This window comes from Asterias amurensis, chromosome 8 (genome assembly GCF_032118995.1).
Source record: "Asterias amurensis chromosome 8, ASM3211899v1".
Classification (NCBI taxonomy): Eukaryota; Metazoa; Echinodermata; class Asteroidea; order Forcipulatida; family Asteriidae; genus Asterias; species Asterias amurensis.
In genome coordinates this window covers 1,841,166-1,862,323 of record NC_092655.1, presented here as the reverse complement: position 1 = coordinate 1,862,323, position 21,158 = coordinate 1,841,166, and the positions used below count along the sequence as shown (strand labels likewise).

At 39.1% G+C, this 21,158-nt stretch overlaps 1 protein-coding gene and 1 long non-coding RNA gene across 4 annotated transcripts in view; one reads left to right on the top strand and one right to left on the bottom strand.

Annotated features, from left to right (window-relative positions):
- Nucleotides 1-24: 24 nt before the first annotated feature.
- Nucleotides 25-20,308, top strand: LOC139940560 (uroporphyrinogen-III synthase-like). Of its 2 annotated transcripts, XM_071936865.1 has the most exons (9): nt 25-170; nt 1,613-1,685; nt 4,250-4,430; nt 4,898-5,047; nt 5,501-5,584; nt 6,355-6,437; nt 6,597-6,686; nt 19,192-19,351; nt 19,529-20,308. In XM_071936865.1, exons 2-8 carry the CDS (start codon nt 1,614-1,616, stop codon nt 19,321-19,323), a joined length of 792 nt encoding a protein of 263 aa, XP_071792966.1. In that variant the 5' UTR covers nt 25-170; nt 1,613; the 3' UTR covers nt 19,324-19,351; nt 19,529-20,308. The 2 variants fall into 2 exon arrangements, with proteins under 2 accessions (XP_071792966.1, XP_071792965.1); XM_071936864.1 differs by having other exon boundaries at nt 19,192-20,306.
- The window catches only part of LOC139940561 (uncharacterized), a 40,191-nt gene continuing 23,438 nt past the window's right edge, over nt 4,406-21,158 (bottom strand). Inside the window, exon 3 of one of the 2 annotated variants that reach the window (XR_011786469.1) lies at nt 4,406-4,544. This is a non-coding gene — a long non-coding RNA (uncharacterized lncRNA). Of the gene's footprint in view, nt 4,545-5,237; nt 5,311-21,158 lie in introns of those variants that run through there. The other variant, XR_011786470.1, reaches the window with a different exon arrangement.

The following is a 21,158-nucleotide window of genomic DNA, read 5'->3' as shown; positions in this document are numbered from 1 at the left end:
TTTACTGTGTTACGTGGTGGGAGTGTTCGTCCGTCCGTACGCCGCAGCTGTGTTTTGGCAAAACTGCCAAACTTTAGAACTTCTAAACTTCTAAAAAACATTAATAAACAACAAATTAATGTGTTGCAGTTTCAGTGAAGATAAAGAAAGTATCACAGAACTAAGTAAAAGTGAGTAAAGTAGTTCTAAATGCAATTTTTTACTAAAAATTAGATAATTAATAATGAAAACATTAATTTTTTAACGAACATCAAGAATCTTTCCTGCCCACTTTCCTAAATAAATTCCTTTTCTCAGGTCACCAAAAAAGTTTAACCTTTTATTTTTTATTATAAACAAAAGGAGAAGTATTTTATTTTTAATGACCTGACGTTTCAACCTAGGTAGACACGGTAGAAAGGTCTTTCTCGATAACTTTTCAATAACTTTTCGGAAAGACTCTGCTGCTGTCGAATGGACCGTTCCGGCTTTCCACTAAGCTCCGCCCACCGCACACGTGAGCAAGAAACGTGTACGAACACTCCCAATGACATTCTGCACGATTCTGCCGCGCGTGCCAAATATACGCGCACGCATGACCAAGTATGTCCGGCCACAATCATTGCTGTGATTGGTCAAATGGGTGAACGTCCACAGTTTGATTGATAGGCCAGATCGGTCCATTGTCCTGGGGCAGTGGGGGGCTTGGATAACTTTCCGTAAGGCACCACCACTTTTTCACTCATTTTTACAAAAAGTGATATATCAATCAGGTAAATTAGATACTATATTATTCTATTTCGAATGAAAAAGTGGTGGCGCCATACGGACACTTTTCCGGGGGCTTTCCCCAATTTAAAGGGCCTACAGTTTGTGTTTTATTTGGAGTAGTAAATGTATTTAGTGCCTAATTAGTAATTGTTTAGTTGGGCTTTGGAACTGCCGTTGTATTGTCAGATTGTACTGACAGTGACAGCACTGACACTCCTGACACTGATGCACATTGCACAGTGCCTGTTTTCAGTCGCACTAAATACCGACAACTCACGACCCCTCACGACAACTAATGACAACAAGTTTTAAATGCACATTTTATGTGTCTCTCATGGAGTTGAAAACCTCCCCTTGTAACTTCAAATTTCAAAGCTGCGGCTAAGTTATTTGCAAAAAAATACAGCAGCTAAAGAAAGAAATACAACTCAGCCCTTAGAAATTACCCCTGCAGTATAATGGGATATTACCGGTTGTTTCTAATTCGGGGTAAAACAACACTTTTTACAGTTAAAAATACATTTTTTTTCAACAGTTTGAAAGTGATTTATCAATGCATTATGACTCTTCTGCACATACTTAACGGTTGAATTATGTTCAAATGTTCTTTTAAAGAGCTTTTAAAATTTGTTGTCAGGAGGGGTTGTGAGTTGTCAGTATTTAGTGCGACCACCTGTTTTGGAAGGAATTGGACAGTCATTACTATTTTATTTACCACTATCATTTGTTAATTTTGGACGATTACTTTTTACAGCACTTGAAATGTCCTGCATGTCACGTCTGAAAGTGCGAGTACATATGTGTTTTAAATATTTAATATCTGATGTTTTCTTTAACATTCTATTGATTTAATCTTCATCAGAATGGCATCCATGACTAAAGTCTTGTTGCTCAGAGCACCAAAGGAAGGTAGTGACCAAGATCCGTACAAGGAGGTAAGAGCAAGTATGCATTATGTTTACTCTTCCATGTCACCAATTGACCTTATCGCAAATACTTGGCATTAGGTGTGGAATGAGGTGCATGCTGGTCTAGCTTGCGATCAAGTTTGATCTCTAGCTAGACCAGCATGCACCTTATTCATTGTGCATTGGGTACTTGTGAAAAGGTCTGTGGAGCTGTTGTTGAGAGCAAAGCTGAAACCGGTCCATAGTTTCAAAGCTTGCTAGGGCAAGTTCTAATGTTGTCCGGGTAAGTTTGAAAATTGTTGAGGTTAAATATATTGAGCCGAACATTTACTCAGTCCCAGCACCTTTGGATGAGGCTGATGTATACTAGTACATGTATGCCTGCACATTGAACCATTCCCCTGTGAGAGGCGCAGCGCCCTCTTAGGGTGGAATAAAGATATGCAATGACCTTTGACACTTAAGTCATAGTGGAAGCTAGAAAATAGTGCTACATGTATATAGTAGACTGTATCGTGAAGAGTAGCCTCAATAAATACTGTTTTTTCTAAGAACCCAAGAATAAGACAACATTGTTGGTCCTGAAAATTTTGTATCGCCAACAGAAAGCGGTTTGTGAGATGATACGTGTAGCGCCCTCTGTTGGTAACTTTTTTCTCTGAATTGCTTAACAACATTTTCTTGACTTTTAGTATCTTAGAACCAAGACTAATTTCAGCCAGGCAGATCAGTAAAACTTGCCATTGCTCAGCAGTTTTAACTGTCTAGCAGCTCTAAGAAATAGACTTTGACACATCCTTCATAATTAAAAATAAATTCTTGCATCGAATACAAGTTACCATGTGATCAGGCGTGATACATTAGAGAGGCAACTGGAGGCAACTGCCTCCATGGCCCTGTTCATTGCCTTTGTGCCCCTTGGAACATTCCAATAGAAACTTACAATTTCCTCATAGAGGTGCCCTTTGCAAAGGATAAAATGCCTTGGTGCCCTTTCGCTTTCAAAATGAAGCTTCACAGGGCCAAAGGAGGCATGCACCTGGTTAATGCCTTGGTGCCCCGAGGACTTGTGCTCTTTACAAAGTAGAAAACGACTTAGGTGCACTTTCGCTTTAAAAAGCGAAAAAGTAGCTCTAAAATTTGGCCCAGTGTGTCTTGCATAATTACGCGCTTCAAAATAACTGGTCAGGTTCATTAGAAGTAAGGGTTCACCCCTATGTTTCTGTCTTTCTGTCTTTCTGTCTTTATGATTTACATGAAAACCAGCCATGAAAATCAGCCCAACTTCAAAGTCTGAAAAGAAAGACATTAATTTAATTACATGTAGTTCTAAATATAGGATTGACCTCCCCCTGTGGTATAAATAGAAGTATTTATTAGATAAGCCGGTTTACACCACATCTTGAAGGCATGTAGTTAATTAGGAAATGTACAAAATAATGGAACAAGATTTGAGATTGCAAATCTCATCTTTTCTTCTGCCCAGGTTGAATCTGTAATCTGTGTTATCTGTGATCGGTGTGTATGGCATAATATCAAATGCATGCTTTCACCATGAAAGATGGTCCATCAGCCCAACAGCAAAGACTACAATTCTCTCATCATTTGTAGACTTAAGTGTGTTTACTAAGTTTAGCAAAGAGCCGTCAATAATAAAGAAGTAGTTCACATACACGTGCCAAATCCTAGGTTTGTGTCATCCATTCCCCTCCCCCCCAGGAAGGATAAATATATATCGCTACACAGCACAGGGTGTTTATATCCGGTGTTCCAGCCAGGGGCAAGTTTGCAAAAAGAAGATCTGTGGTGGTCACCAGAGAGAAGATATATTTTTATATAAATAGGGCATTTCCGATTTCTGTTGGCTTTACCACACGGCTTGGGTGAAATGCTATGGTACTTGAGATGAGCAAACCTCGTCAAATCAAAAAGGGGTCTAGAAAGAAAGAACTAGGTCAAATAGCAGCTAAGGTCAATGTGTAAATTTGCCGTGATGGATTACAATGTAGTCAACTTCAGACAGCAGGCTTCCTCTTTCTTAGCTCAGTGTTTTATTTTCAAAGTGGAATTTGGATAATGAATTGGCCTCCAAGCACCAATAGATCTTGTCATCTATATATTGAAACGACGGGGAGCATTTATTTGGAGTGGCATCCATCATTGTTGACATCATTTTGATAACTAGGTTAATTTACTAGGTTAAATAAATATTTGAGGATTCAACCGATTGGTTCGTAGGTTTTTGGGCTTTAGGTTCTCTTTCCCCTTTGCATGCAGGTCTTGAAATTTAGACTAAACCACAGACCCTTTTGACCCTTCTGACAAGCCTGTGTTACTATTTCATGTATGATTAATATTACCTCACTGTGTAATTACTTTACCTTTTAATACAAAACAAAAGAGAGAACAATGTTGTTTTTTATTTTTTTACTGTATTGGTTTAATGTAATATTCTCTGATACAGACTTCATCAAATTAAAAAAACGCCAAGAACCATACTTTTAATAATACAAGGAGCGAGGAAAATGTTATTGACAAAATTCATAATTTTTTCGTTGACCCCTTTTCTCTTTCTCTATTTAATATTCCAGTTGTTTGCAGAGAGTGGTCTTGACGAGACCTCATTCTCACCTCTCAGCTTTGAGTTTTTCAATCTAGAGAAGCTGTACTCCCATCTAATAAAGCCAAATGACTACGCTGGCCTTGTTTTCACCAGTGCAAGAACCGTCCAAGCTGTTCACAATTGCCTCCAGGAATTCTCTACCTTCCAAGGTACGTTTTGTGGTGTCATGGGCGATTGGTCCAATGCAGGTTTAGTCTTTTCTGTTCCAAATTAACTGTTCAAATCCAGGCTAGGCTTAGTCATACAGCTTTTCTTCTTGAGCACTGCAATGGAAGATTTTGATGACTTCTTAAAGGCAGTGGACACTATTGGTAATTACTCAAAATGATTATTAACATAAAACCTTACTTGGTGACGAGTAATGGGGAGAGGTTGATAGCATTAAACATTGTGAGAAACGGCTCCCTCTGAAGTGACATAGTTTTTGAGAAACAAGTAATTTTCCACGAATTTGATTTTCAGTATGCTCTGATCGTCTTCTTTTAAGACACTCAGAATCGAAACGTTGAGTTGAAACCAACGGTTTCTTTCAGAACCACCCCAACTCATTAGAGATAGTCATTACATGGTGTTACCGCAAACCTTTCTATATTATACCTTTGTTGTTTGAATGCAGAATGGAAAGAGGGCTTACAGAAGGACTGGGCAACTCTACCGTCATACTCAGTGGGGACCTCGACTGCCTTAGCAGTGAGGGACTTGGGCCTGACACCACTAGGAGAAGAGTCAGGCAGTGCAACCAATCTCGTCAAGGTCATTAAAGAAGGTATGAAATTACTCAGTTTTTGTCTTCCTAAATGCTGCATTTATATGTCACATAATGAATCAAGGCTAAACCATGTGCTTTGTATTGTTTTTTAATACAGCAAAATTGTTTGCATGTTTCTCTATATAAGTTCTGAGAAAACATCTGATAATATTTAATTAATAAACCACTGTGACTCACCCAGTCAGTTTTCCTTGTGGTTTATTACTTTGCCTTGGTGCACCTTCAAATATTCCCAAAAGACGTTTTCCAATGGAAGTGACCTTTTTAAAAAATGAAAATGACCTTGCAAGTTGACAATAATAAATATAAGTCTTCACTCAATATATGTACCCAACTGCTCTGTTTGAGTTTTCTCTCCGTTAATTTTCCAAAAAGGATGGATTAGCAGGCGGTTTACTCAAGGTGTTCACCCGCTCCCTGTTTGACATTGATTCTGTTTCATTCCCGTAGGGATATCTCCTGGTTGTAAGCCGCTTCTCATTCCACGAGGGGAGATGGCGCGAGAGGAGCTCACCATAGGACTACAGGCAGCAGGTAAATACCAATTTCATAAAACACATAAGCAGCCGTTTTGTGCTTACGGAGTGTCCCTTAGCAGAATATCTATTTCATAAAGCTGTTGACCTTAAGCAAGGGTAAATGCTGGCTAACCTGCGGTAAGGACAAGAGTGATGTAATGATGGAAATCCATGAACGCGCGCTTAGAAATTGTCTGCTCACTCGAGAAGTCATGGTGAAATAGGGTTATGCTTACGCATATTTGTTTGCTACAGTAAACACAAAAATTTGCTTACTGTTAAACAGCTTTATGAAATTGAGCCCAGCAGTGCACGCTTACAGGCCCCCTTGGGTTGTTTTACTACACAGGCATGACTTTATAGCTCAGTTGATTGAGAAGGGATGTGATAGGCTCGTCAATATATTAATGATAGAGGATGCAGGACTAGAATGTTGACATGACCACACTAGGTTCTATTGCAGTTTAGTCAGAGGGGATTATGGTGTGATATGTGTACTTGGTTTTGAGTATGAAATACAGAAGACAAGTGCGATGAGTTCATGTTCCAATATTTGTTGGTTACTACAGAATGAGATATCCTGAGACATTTATGTAGCACTCAAACATATGTATTTACTCCCTGGCTTAGGAATTCATAAGATTTCTGCTGTACCCTTTTTTTGGGGGGGGGGGCATTTTAAAGATATTTGTATTTTAAACTTTGACCAAGAGAACCTACCGTTTATAAGTGTCTTCATTTTTTTACTATTTTCATTTGTGTTTTCCTCTTTTTTTTCCCCTGCAGGTATATGCTTTGAGGTTGATGTAGTTTATCAAACAATATGTAATCCATCTTTGGAAGAAAGTATAACCAAGTATTTTGAGGCAGTAAGTATTTCTGTAAGGTGATTTCTAGAAAATCTTTATGCGCATGTTCAACTTCATTTTAATTCTCAAAACTTCATTTGAAAACCCCAATTTTAAGTTTTAAGTTTATTCAAATATGATTTTAGTTAAGTTTATTTGGTTTTTGTTTGTTTCCTTAAGGGTGAGCCTGATGTTATCGTCTTCTTCAGTCCATCAGGAGTCCAATTTTCAGCTGACATTTTGAAGAAGGTACGCCCCGGCAATTTGAAAGTAAGTGTCATCATTTTCTATCATTATTTCAGTCTTACAAAGTATGCAATCTACAAGTTTGGGTAGGGTCACTTCTTCAGATGGCCATAAGGTACAAACTAAACCACATTGGTCAGAGTCAACCCTCAGATGGCCACAGTGTGGCCACATTGGAAATTCACTCCCTCAGGTGGTCAGAATCGAAAAGTTTGGCCACGTTGGGCTTGGTCACCTCCCTCAAACTGTTACATACAATTTTGCCCAAAAAGGGTAGGGTCACCCCCTCTCAAGTAGCCACAATCTACAAGTTTGACTACATTAGGCAGCCTTTTACTTCCTCAGTTGGCCACAGTCTAAAAGTTTGACCACATCAAGTTGGGTCACTTCCCCCACAGTTTTGCCCAAAGTGGTAGGGTCACCCCCTTCAGGTATCCACAGTCCACAGGTTTGGCCACATTGGGCTGAGTCACTCCCTCAGAACTGCAATTTAGCCCAAAATGGATATGGTCAGCTCACTCTCAAAATGGTCACAATCTACAACTACGGCCACTTATGGAAAGGTTGCCTGACCCTCACGTTTGGCCACACTCTACAGGCTCAGCTGCAACAGGTGGACGAACCACTTGCTGATGAATTCACCAATTTCCCCCTGGCCCGTCATCGCACTCCTTAATCTTTAGGCCCAATGATGCTGATTTACTTAACTCACAGACATTCTGCCAGGGTACCTCTGAGCATGATTGATGGCATCAAGGTAAATATTTACCCTTGATGTCACCAAGGCCTTGTAGAGAGAAAGTTATAAGTCTTGGGAGTGATTCAAGAGCACAGCCATTTTCACCAAACTTTTCCTAACTTCGGATTAATCTTAGGACTTAGGACAAGTTAAGTTCCGTATCCATAGAAGTTAGGACGCATTGAACCCATCCTAAGTAATAGGATTACATCCTAGCACAGAAAAGTATTGCTTAAAAGAAACATGAAACAAGTATACATGGTTGTGAATGGTGCCTCTCTCAATTTTTGCTTAGTAAAGAAATTGGTAAATGCAGAATTTTCTGCTTAACAGCTCTATGAAATTGGGCCCAGTTTGAGATAGAAGGGACGTCCAAAGACTACATTGACATTCTCATGATGAATAGAATGGTCTCAAGATAGGTTGCTTCTCGGATTCTGGGCATCCTCATAAAGTGCATTCACCCATGAGAGTAAAGCGATTAGTACGGACCGGGTCACCTGCGCAACCTTTTTGTTTGTGTCATTTCGTGGGCCGCTTCACGTCTGTCACCACAGACCCTTTGGAAAATGATCCGGTCATTTCAATAGTGTTTATTTTGGTGAAGTCGGTAGCAATTCAAAGAAGAAATAAACAGGTGTGTTTTTACTGAGATGGAATTCTTCCAGGCACATATTTCTCTCACTTTTCCCCCATTTTTTATGTTACGCCGGATGCAACAATGACATTTTTTGTGACCTTGCTTTAAAGTTGTCTGTATGTTAGGCGTGCTGTATAGAAGTGTTAGGAAGTCCATGGCTAAATTAGTGATTGTTCCTTTCTATTCACCTCTTGCATTAAAGACACTGGACACTATTGGTAATTGTCAAAAAACCAGTCTTCCCACTAGGTGCTTCTCAACATATGCAATAAATAACAAACTTGTGAAAATTTGAGCTCAAACGGTCGTCGAAGTTGCGAGATAATAATGAAAGCAAAAACACCCTTGTCACACGAAGTTGTGTGCTTTCAGATGCTTGATTTCGAGACCTCAAATTCTAAATCTGAGGACTCAAAATCAAATTCGTGGAAAATTACTTCTTTCACGTTACTTCAGGAGGGAGCCGTTTCTCACAATGTTTTATTCTATCAACCTCTCCCCATTACTTGTGTCCAAGTAAGGTTTTATGTTAATAATTATTTTGAGTAATTACCAATAGTGTCCACTGCCTTTAACTGTCATTGTGGATAATAACAACAATAATAATAGACTACCTGAAGGCAAAAAACACTTAATTTTTTCTCCAGGCAAAGACAAATCTTTTCATGTTAATCCACTTCACTGGTTTCTCAGGAAACTGTTCCCAGAAGCTCTTTGGAATCTGTAACTCAAGGGGTTATCAAAAGTCGGATATGCCATCATTTCAACATACCTCCAACGATTGGGATCCAACCTTTTTTTTTATCAGCCATGGGTGTCCCCCCTGCTCATTATGTATGGCAATTATATAATGTGTAAATTTAAGTTGTAGTCTTTTTTTTCATGTTGTGACTTGGGCAACTTTTGGTTTCGCTGTGCTCATGATAAATTCCCACAGTACTGTTTATGGCTCCTGAAAGATGAAGGACAATTGTTTTAATATTAAATTTTGTGATGTACTCATTTTCCAATAGATAGGTTCCTCATGTGAGTGGGGAAAAATTACCAGTGTCTAACCTCACGCTGGGTAAATTAAATTACATTTGATATTCTTGCGGGCAAAATTTGTTAACATCCCAAACATCCAATTTTCATTATTCTGAGAATAATGGGTCTGTAATTGTATGTGTTACGTACATCCTCACTCGACCAATCAGAGTGCGGAACTCTCCAATTATTTATTAACAATAACAGTAGACAATTATAACTAATTGTTTCCTGCTAGAAATAAGCATAATTTATATGTTACGAACACCACTCTCTACTATAAAGGTATTCTGTGAAAATGGCTTGTGATAAAATGGTCTCACTTGAATCTTCTTTTTTGTTTCATGATTTAAATAATATAAAAGAAGAAAAACCTCCAAAGTCCATCCTCCAAATCTGATACTTCTTAATCTCCGATGCTTAATGTCTGCTTTGATAAAAATCATAACAAACCCAAGACATTGTTTCATAACTTAAAAATAAACCACATCAATCAGACACTTACATCAGTCCACATCATGGGTTGACTTCAGGGTCATGGCAGGCAGGAAAGTGGCCCCCATTTATCCCCAAATTGGTCTTTGGATGTTTACAAACACACCACACACCTGCAAAAGCTCAAGAGTAGGGGCCTGGCCCTGCACACAGTCGAGCTTGAAATAAATCTGAACTTTTTTTAATTGAGCGTAATAAATTTGGTTCCCTGACAAAATGGTTTACTTATTTTGGCTAAACACTCCCGATTACATGCCCATAAAAGCAATGAGCTTGATATGTATACTGTGTGAACAGTTGAGCTTCAGTTGTGAGTTGAGTTTAGATGTGATTTACTGGGAGATCAAGGTGTTGAAATTTAACGTGTTTAAAACTGGCCGAGATGAAAGATTGTTGTTAGTGGCTCTACAACTCTTGATAGGATGACATTGATTTTGCAATCTCCTGATCTTGCTTGGTCCCTTTGCCTGTCCAAAGTTGCTTGGATCGGGATGGGCCGACAGATAACATGAAGACCATAGCCCCTGACCTATTGTAATAACCCCGGGTCACCTCTTCCTGTTTACCAAAGATTTGACTATTCAATTCAATTCAATTCAATAAAGGCTGTTGTCTACAAGCCACAGCTTATCTAACAGCCTCATGCTCTCGCTCCTGTCTTGTACATAGTTAATTCCAAGTTACTTATTTATTATTTGCTTTTAGATTATATTGTTTTTGTATAATTTAATGCAGTCTAGATTTGTTCAATTTCTATGTACTGTTTAATTCTTACTGCACGAAAATAAATGACTTCACAATGCAAATCCACGGTAAACACGCACTATGGCCGCCCAATTTTTCTACTAACCTGTGAAATACGCTAAGGCTTAAGCAAATTTGTTTGCTACAGTAAGCACGCAAATTTGCTTACCGTTAAGCAGCGCTATGAAATTGGGCCCAGATCTATAGCTCAGTGCGTAAAACGCTGGCACATTAATATGGAGGATGCAGTTTCAAGTCCTGCTCCAGTCAATTTGTCTTCATTCAACCAAAAACTATTTCTGGTTTTAAACAGAAACTGGTCGCTAAATATAATGACACATACAGTTTGTTGAAGAATTTAAATCTTTAGAATTCATATGATATATTTTGGTTTTAAACGGAACCTAGTTGCTAAATATAATGACGCATACAGTTTGTTGGGGAATTTAATTCTTTAGAATTTGTATGATACATTTGGCAGAGCATTCTCTGCATTCCTACTGTGTGGCATCATGAAGTATTGTTAACTTATATCCTTCATACTTTTTTGCATTGTAGGCAATTATTTACCCGCATAAAGGCGCACTTTGCGATACAGCTGCTCATTCTGTTTCTTGGGTCAACAGCATAAAAAGTACACACACAAAAGTGGAAGTACAAGGTTTTTTTTACGCTAGCAAAAGAAGGTGATAAAGGTAGCTAGAGCATGACAGATTGTCCATTGAGTTGGGTGAAGAAAAATAATAATATTGTATCTTTTTTACAATGCCAGCAAATCAGTGCACTTTACATTCATAGCCTGGTCATTTGGCTAATAACCAGGGTCACTGTAATCTGTTATCTGTTAGTATACAATTCGGGCTGCTGTGGTGCTTCAAAGGCAAAATAAAACAATTAAAATAAACAAATTTTAATATTTATAATCAGTTCTTTAGTGCTTTATCCATGGGCATAATTATATCAAAGCACTTAAGGCCACGTTTGGAAATTACTCGAAACAAATATTAACTTAAAAACCGACTTGGTAACGAACATTGGAGAGCTGTTGATAGTATAAAACATTGTGGGAAACGACTCCCTCTGAAGTAGCATAGATTTTGAGAAAGAGGTAATTTCTCACTAAAATAATGAAAGACTTTGAGCTAGAAGTCTTTTATTTCTCTCTGAAAGCACACAAATTCAACCAACAAGGGTGTTTTGTCTTTCATCATTTTCTCCCAACTCCGATGACCAATTGAGCTCAAATTTTCAAAGGTTTGTAATTTTGTGCATGTTGAGGTACACCAAGTGAGAACACTGGTCTTTGACAATTACCAATAGTGTAATTTCCCTTTAACATTTCTGAGACCAGTCTGCAAAGTTTTTGAATTATTTGCCCTTAAATTTTTAGTGACTGGCCAGCAGGACCAGTAACAACAACATGTTACAAGTCCATCAGCTTTTCCGCTAGTCCTTACTTCAAATGTAACAGGGATACTTTGAACTGAACTAGCCAGCCAGCCACTTAGATTGGGTTTGACTGGTCCTCATCTGTTTTTAAACTGCTTTACAAAATTAAAGAGACAGTGCCATTCTTTTGAGGTGCACCCCGCTTTCTTGGTCGGTCAGGTTGGTGCAGTGATTTCTTGCCTCGCCTTCCACCTCTGGGACCCGGTTCCAATCCTACTGGGGGCACGTGGATTGGGTTTCCAATCCCTACCTGACTGCATGGGTTTTTCCTGGAACAACTCTATGGGTTTCCATCCACATCTGAAACTGAAATCTTTTCATTGTCATCTCTCTTCTCGTTTGGCTCTAATAAGAGCGTTGAGAAAATGTCTTAATCAAAATTGTTCTGGATCCCTAGACACGCCCTTTCTGAATTTCAGGAATGTTCAATGAATGTCCCTGATGGCTTAAGCCCCTCTCACACGAGAGCAATTTAGCAACCCTCCCTTGCTAAATTGTAGCATGGTTGTAAAAGTTTACAAAATGTACCTTGTGTGAAAGGAAAACAATTGGTTCTACTGTCCAAGTTCTCTTGCATAATCTTGTCAAGCATTGTTACATTTCACAACCATGCTTTTAAAAGTAAGGCAAGGGACCCCAGTTAAATTTGCTGTCGTGTGAATAGCACTATAGAGGAGCCCAGTCTCTGTCACTGATGAACATGGGTGAGGTTAATGATGAGAGCACCCCTGGTTCCCACACCTGCATAGATTAAATGTAAACACAGGTGTGATTGACACACTGTTGGTAATCACTTGTGCTTCGTCTGGATGACTTTTTGTTGGTTTGCTAACGAGGGGTGGTTGGAGTGCAATCGTAATGTGACAAAAGAAGGCTTCTGCATGTGCGTACTTCACGTTACCAGGCATTCTACGCTTACAAGGCTAGCGTAGAAATTTGGTGCTTGCACGTAAGTGGGGAATCGCGATCGTAAGCGCAGAATTCGGTGGTAAGCAGAGCCATGAAATTGGGCCCTGATGTCTTACCACTAGTCCACCACAATAGCCCTGTGGTTAGAGGCAGTTTTAATGTGTTAGCAGTTGGTAATGCAACAATTGACAGATTTTTTTTGCATCGGGATAAAGAGTTTAATTTATTTAACCCTTACCCTTATAAATTGTTTTTCCCGAAATGCCACACATAAAATAGTTTTGTCTGTCCTGTAGTTAGTCCACACTCTGAGGGGATGTGCAATGTGACGAGGGGTGACATGATGTTTGTGTGTATATAATGCTGCCCTCACTACTGCTTTATCTTTCAGCAGGGGCTGATGATTTAAACTGCTTAAACCTCATATAAATATACCTGGTGACCTACAGTGGCCTTGTACCAAGGTGTTTTCACAGTCAGTGTGTAAGGGACAACATAGGTATCAAATATCGGCCAAATTTAACGGAGCTGTTTACTAGTCCTATGAAGTAGTATTCTCTACATAACATTTTTGGGGGCTTAAAGGTAGTGTCATAGAATGGTTTTATTAAGGAATAGTTTGCCTATCAAAACCAGGAACTCCAACAGTTTTCCAGCCTTCAAACGGGCTCCCAAGACCCACCTTTTCCCCTAGTCTTAGCTGTTCTATAGCTGTTCTGTCTTGTTTTCCTTCTTTTTTTCAGCGCCTTGTATCTTTTGGCAATTTGGCGCTTATCTAAATACTATATCACTAAGGTCAAAGCTGATTTATAGGGACAATTTTCAATTAAGATACAATATAAGTCAACCATGAAAGTTTCAGGTGAATATAGTGTCCACCTGTATGAGAAACAGCTCCTATTGGATGATACACATGGCTAGGGATAACCCTACTTCGATAGCCCAAAGCGGTTAGTGGCCGTTAGGCATTGTGATGTTGGGCTACATGTTTCTCTCATTTTATATAAAAAAAATGTTGCGCACACCCTTTAAGTCAAATCTGTTTTTTTACAATCTTGTTGCAAGATTTAAATCAAAGCATAAAAATCCCACTTTGTATAGGTTGGTGGGTGGGGGGGGGGGTTGGATACTGACATGAAATGATGACTTTTGATTTCTCATCAGTCATATTAGACATTGCTAAAATATACATAGAGGTGCGTTAGTAAATTGGAAGGGGGTAAGGTAGAGGGAGGGTGCAGGTGCTGGCAGTAGGGCTTGACAGGTAATGCACCGCTTTTCAATCAGCACAGGTGAGGCTTGTCAGAGTCGGGTCAGGTAGAAAGTTCAGTACTTCCTCAACTTAAAGGGAAGGGAGTGGGTTTGATTGGATTGTGATGATTAAAGGCAGGTACAATTGTTCTTAATAACTTTTTTAGTAATACTTGATCAATAAACCTTTATCACAGTGCGGTCATCTTGATTTTACTTCATTCCAACCCATTGTAACCAAACTGAGGCTGGACGAAATAAAAGTCTGGTGCCATGCGCAATAAATGTTAGCATTCAGTACTGTCATTGGAAACAGGGAATATGACCAAGAATGTGACAGCAGGATAAAGGTTTATCCTTATAGCAAAACTTGCTGCTTCGGATATCTAGCAGTCCAAGTGCAAGTGTACACCCTGGGCACAGACAAAGAATCAATTGTCTTAACTTTATTCTCACCAACAGTCATCCACTATGTGGCTGGCTGGGGGGGGGGGCATCTACAGTACATCCAGCCTGGCTACACTGCTGGGGTTCTAAGTCTGGCTGTTGAAAAATTGGGGTGAAGGTGGGCGCTGCCGTTCAATATTTGAACAAACAAAGAGAAAACTTATCTTACTTCTCCTGTGGTCATGTGGTTAGGTAGGTTTAACTGCAAAAGACGTAAAAGGATAAAAATTCAAATACTAAAAGGATGCATCTCCTGGCAACCATATTTTAATACTCAATTGAATAACACAAGACAACAGACGGGAGTTTATTGGCACAACTCTAAAACCACTGGCCTTAGCATTATGTTGACAAAAACCATCCTATGACTCTACCTTTAAATAAATTTCACTTTAACAACTTCCCTAATTATTAAATAAACTGAATAGCCAGGCGGTGCCTTTTAGTCAGGTTTATTTTGTCTACCTTTTATTGGGTCAATAACTGTTTTGTCAATAGGTTTGATATAGCTTGCCATAATGTTTTTTTATCTTGGTGTTTTTAGACTTGATTTGTCTTAAGTATTGGCACACCCTGTCCAGATTGTAAACAATTTTGATAATAATAATCTACATGTACCTCCTGGGTTTGGTCAACATTAATCTGGGGTTAGGTTGTGGACATGGCCCAATTTAATAAAGCATGTAAGCACAACATCTTGCTAAGCACAGAGCAATCCTGCTTTGAAGAAACAGGTTCCCAGCCAACATTCCATAAAGTTGATGCTGTTGCCACCGGTGCCCCACTCATTTCTTGCTCAGCAAAGAAAATGCTTAGCAGCATTTGCATTTTTTCTGCGTGTGCTGAGGACACTGTTACCAAAAGCTCTTTGAAATCTATAACTCCAGGCTTTACCACAACGTGGAAAGAGCATTATTGCACTCCGCTTCTTATATTGGGAGCTGGGTTTTAGACACTTTAGTCTGTGATGACTCTCATACCAGCATACAACTTATTTGTCTGCAGTTTTATCACCATGGTTTTGCAAGCCCTGCTGTTAAAGGGTCTATGTACTTTTTCCTAACACAAAACACAATGTCCACAGATTTACATTAAACTTACACAGTTTGAAGGTTATAATTGTAGAAAGCTTCCTTTTCAATTTTACTTACTGAGGTGCTGTAGTTTTTGAGAAATGAGTAAAACAAATAATTTCTGTCTCAGTTTTAGCATGTAAAAACATATCAACCAGTTATGCTATGGTATGCTGTTATGCTATATTATACTTTAGGTATAATATCATAACTGGTTAATGGGATTTTTCCATGCTAAAATAATGTTCGTCTTCATGAGACGAAAATTATTTTGTGACTTGTTTTAGTCTTTTCTCAAAAACTACACAACCTCAAGTAATAATATTTGGAGGGAAGCTTTCCACTATCATTATCTTCAAACCCTGTAAGTTTAATGTAGATCTGTGGACATTTTGAAAAAGTACCCGAATCTTTTAAAAGGGAACAAAAACAAATCTAGCAGGTGGGCACATCGACTAGCGGGTGCAGGAGAGAAAGAAACTGTACCTGAGGCAAGCTCCACATATCTGGTGACTGGATAGCATTCTTTGGCATTGTGTCCCAGTCAATGGTAATCCATGTATGTACACATGCCTGGGAGAAGTTGTAAGGCCTACCCCTATGGTACTCTCCTCACCTGTTTTTCCTAAGGGTACCATATTGTCTTGGATTCGGTATGCAGTGGACATGCTGCACGCTTCCAAATAAAACAACGAAACAATACCCTGACAAGGCATCCCATTATCGGGTTAGGAAGTCTTACTTTAGAATGTACTCCTCCCCTCCCTTCTCTGACACTATCTTCAAGTGGAATTGATGAAAAGAAAGGAATTCATCAAAAGAAACACACGTCTGGTTTTACAAGAAAAGTACCAAAGAGACTCACTGGCTAAACAAAAGTAATTGTAAGGGACACTTGAAAAGAAAATTGGTTTGAATCTTGAGAATATTGTGTTCAGGCTTCTATGCAAAGGGAGCGTTTCGCTCCATGAATGTCTGCGCTTATTTACCCCCCCCCCTCCTCTTTTGACTCGGCTTTTCATTAAGATTATCCGTCAAAATATTTTGGGGCCTCTGGGCGAGGGAAACAATCTTTGCAAATATTTGGGCTCTGTCGCAAAAAGTGATGAACCATGGAGGCTTGCTATTTCTCTGCCTTTATTTTGAAGGGAACAAAACTGGCGGTGTCAATAGAGCTGTGGTGTCACAAAGCCACACAAGCTTTTATTCTATTGTTCCTTTGGAATGCAATTATCTCGATGTGTAGTGTAGGTTTTCAGGCCCCCCCCCTATTTTTTAAAGGAGATCCAACCCATGGTTGGAATATTTTAATCGAAGCATATGTACGTAGGGTATCTTATTGTGAAAGTTAACTAGTGAAAGATTTAGCTGCATCCCATAGTACTGTTTTAGAAAATTTACACAATATTGATATTTTTGATGCAAATAGGGCTCTAACTTCCCTTACATCATGTGGCTGGGAAGGGACTTGTTTTAACCGTACAGCAGGAATTTGTCTTTCCAATTGGAAAGAAAACCCGCCCTCTTAATCATCTTCCCCTCCCACTCTCCAACCCCTACTAGTTCCCTATCTTATCATTTCTTTTAAATTGGAGCGCTGTGGCGGAAGTTCATAGCACAACATTCAGGCTCTGCCGTTTCTGATTAGCAGAGTATGGGTTTGAGTACTGGTCAAGCGCACCGGATTAGTGCTCTGTCGTTTCTGATAGGCAGAGTGTGGGTTCGAGTCCCAATCAAGCGGTTAAAAGCACCGGACTAGAGCTCTGCTGTTTCTGATCAGCAGTGTATGGGTTTGTAGCCTGGTCATCTCGCTCTGGAATCAAGCTCTGGTTTTGATCAGCAGAGTGTCGGTTTGAGTCCCGGTCAAACGGTTAAGAGCACCGGACTAGAGCTCTACTGTTTCTGATCAGCAGAGTGAGGGTTTGAGTCCCGGTCAAGCGGTTAAGAGCACCGGACTAGCGCTTAGCTGTTTCTGATCAGCAGAGTGAGGGTTAGAGTCCCGGTCAAGCGGTTAAGAGCACCGGACTAGCGCTCAGCTGTTTCTGATCAGCAGAGTGAGGGTTAGAGTCCCGGTCAAGCGGTTAAGAGCACCGGACTAGCGCTCAGCTGTTTCTGATCAGCAGAGTGAGGGTTAGAGTCCCGGTCAAGCGGTTAAGAGCACCCAACTAGTGCCCTGCTGTTTCTGGTGTGTTGGCCAAAAAGGTTTGAAAACATGAATGGCCTTCTTTCCCTCTTATTCAGAATATAAATTGAATATTCTGCCTATACAAGTTTGAACTTATTATGATATTTAGGCTTCAAAGAAGAACAAGTTATTTTAAAACTTTAGTGATTTAACGAAATAGAAATGCATTCCTAGTTTGGCCAACTGCTTTTATAAAGGCAATTGGCACAGTGTACACTCTTTCCTAAATTGATTTTGAAAAAAAAGATTTTTGTTGTAATAAATGACAATTTTGTTTTCATCTGAAATGATTTATGCCGCTATCACTATCAAAATTTAGTCCTTTTGTAACTGAAATGAACGTTAAACCATTTTTACTACTAGTTGTTGAAAAACCGACACTGAACTTTCATCTTTTACATTATGTCGATGGCAACTGGAACTGTCATCTGAATCCAAATGTGTTCTGCTTAAGTGGTTTTTACTGCCCTTTCTTCAGATGTGCAATTTCACACACAAAAGTTTGATTAGCCATTAAAATACATCGGTATTCCTACCAACAGTTGTGACTGTCGGCATTCTAAAATGTCATCATGAATTGAAAATTTATGAATATAAAATTTCACTTGTTATCACAGAGTTATGGTTAGCAGCGGAGAATGTAAAAGTACAGGGGATACAAAAGGGGGCTGCGGTCAGAGTTTGATTGGCAACAGTTTGAGGCATTGTGTGGCGGGTAGGTGCTGGGATTGTGCCTTTGATGATACAAGCATTAAATGTGGCACAAATTTTGAGAACGATATTTGGCCTTTGAAAAAATCTACCACATTTTAATATATTTTCTTAACAATTTTGGAACCAACTGAAAGTAAAGGCTTCTTTAGGTATGTACTTAGTGGTTTGGTATCCTTGAAGAACTTAGAGAATAAGACTGGAGGTTGTATACTCCTCTTCCCTCCCCTACCAATCCCTAACCACATTGAAAACCCCCAAAACAGTACAAGAGTTCTGAGGGCTGAGTCACGAATCCCAGTAGTGACCCAGTAGTGCCCTTGATTATGACACTTAAGTATAATTGCTTTTCCTCACCCAGGAGTAAATGGATAGATACTAGATATTGCGTGTATTTGTAATGGGTAGAGTTTATTGTTGTAAACGATTAGCAACCTGTGCAACCCATTTAGCTGCTGGTGGTGCATACTCCATAGGAATTGAGAAAAGTTCTGAGGGCTGAGTCATCAGAGTGTGGGTTCAAATCCCAGTAGTGACCCGGTAGTGCCCTTGAACAATACACTTAACTATAATTGCTTCTCCTCACCCAGGAGTGAATGGGTATATATACTGCGTGTATCTGTAATGGGTAGAGTTTGTTGATGTGAACGATTAGCAACCTGTGCACCCATTTAGCTTCCGGTGGTGCATACTCCAAAGGAGTTGAGATGGTTTCAAGAATCATGTTTAAGGCCAATGAACGGGGGTAGTAATAGTGTAAGTTGCTTTATACAGCGTTTACAGTGCCCAATAAATGCCAGCTAGTATTATTATTATTTTATGACAATAATCAAATTGGTATTTATTTTGCCATTATGCAGTTTGTATCCATCGGTCCAACCACAACATCAGCCATGGTGGAGCACGGATATAAAGTGGCAGCTACTTCAGCTAAACCCAACGCACAGACATTACTGAAAACCATCTTGGATATTACTGATAAGGTGTCCTGAACTCACCATGCTAGGAATCAAATACAAGGTATTCTGAGCTTACCATCTTAGGAATAAAAGACGGTCTTACTTTATTTTTATATATATATTTTTTTAAATTTGAGATTGCCTTGCATCTCAACACTGGGCGGCCACTCCAAGGTGGGGCTACACTTCACTGATTTATGCCATTGACCCTTGCCACCTACTCCTTGGGCTTGAACAGGGTTGCTTCCTACACAGTCTGTAAGGATCGAGGCATGGGTATCATCCACTAGGAGCCTAGCTGGTAGAGCAGAATGTACTATCCATTCTTGTGCACTATCGAGCCAAGCCTAACTACCAGCTATTCTCCAAGGCAGCATCTAGCAATTTTTAGCAACAGAGTCCAACATTCTCCTGAAGACGCTCAGAGCATCTGATCGAACCTTTGAGTTGTCAACAACCAGTTCTTTTCAAGTGGATCATCGTTACAACCTCTTTCTCAAAGTAGGTCTGTAACCAGCCTCTGTCTGTTCAACAGTTCTACAGTCGAACCAGAAGCATGTTAATCTCGTTAGTGAAAACACGGGATCATCTTTACAACCTCTTTCTCATTGTAGGTCTGTAACCAGCCTCTTTCTGTTTTAAAAACTGCTTCTATGGTAGATGTTTAACCAGGTTCGCTCCTACCATAGAAAGCAAATAGAGAATTTATAATTTGTTAACTATTTTCGATACTTTTTTATAATAGATTTAATACCCAATATATTATGAAACATTTTGTGTTTGTCAACTCAGTATAAAGGTGAAAAGGGTTATATGGTATATCAAAATATATTGTTCAGCAATATTTTATTAAGTTTTATTAAGCCTTGCCTCAGGTTTGTTGACATAAAAACTAAATGATTGATTTTATTTTGTGGATATTTATAGGGCTGTGGTTGTGGTGGAGGTTGGGTTGAGGTTAGGGTAAAAAAAAAATCTGCAGTAGTTCTCTACAATATTTTGATCTGAAATAATTTAACTTTATAATGAAGGTGGTTGAACATTTATTGTATTTATATTTTGTAACTATGTTTCAAAATAAATAAGTTTATACATTACTTTTTTAAATACTCGTTTTGTATGTGCTTATTCCTGAATCTAAGCAAACATGTGCTGGAAACCAGTCGACAGGCTGTGCATGCACAATAATATTCTGTCTGCATGGTAACCTTATTCCAGTAAGCAGAAATGTTTTGTGCAGAGCTACTTTTTGTGCCGAAGCACTCTTTGAGATTGGACCATGGGAGGTTCCGGGTCTAGAATAAAGAGGAACCCAGGCACGCAAGCCAGTTCTCAAGAGTTATCACAAACGTCAAAATGTCATCTTTGTTATACAAAACAATCCCTTCATCTAGATCTCTTTCTCTCAGGCACACTTTCTAAAAAAAAGGAATACACCAAGGTATGCACAACTTTTTGGCACACTCAGAATATATATATAAAAAAGGGTTCGAGGTATAGAAATGAATTTCTATAACAAGTAGAGCAATAATGAAAAATCATATCTAAACATTCATACATAGCGGTCAATAAGTTGTATAAAATATGATATTAGCATATAGCGACCGCCACTGGTATCAATGGCTTTTATTGGTAACCATTCAAGCGCATAGTGAAAAGCTTGTGTTAAAAGTTCATGTTGCGGAAAATGATATTGACTCAGTGAAGTCAGCACTTGTACTTGTACACTGTGTTCATCCCTCCATGGTTCATCGTACGAGCTATTGGTTTCACACGGTTCATAATAAGTTATTGTGTTAATTTCTTCTATGCTTGTTTTGTCACGTGAACCCTTAGAGTCAGCACTTTTTTTTTCGTCACACAAAAAA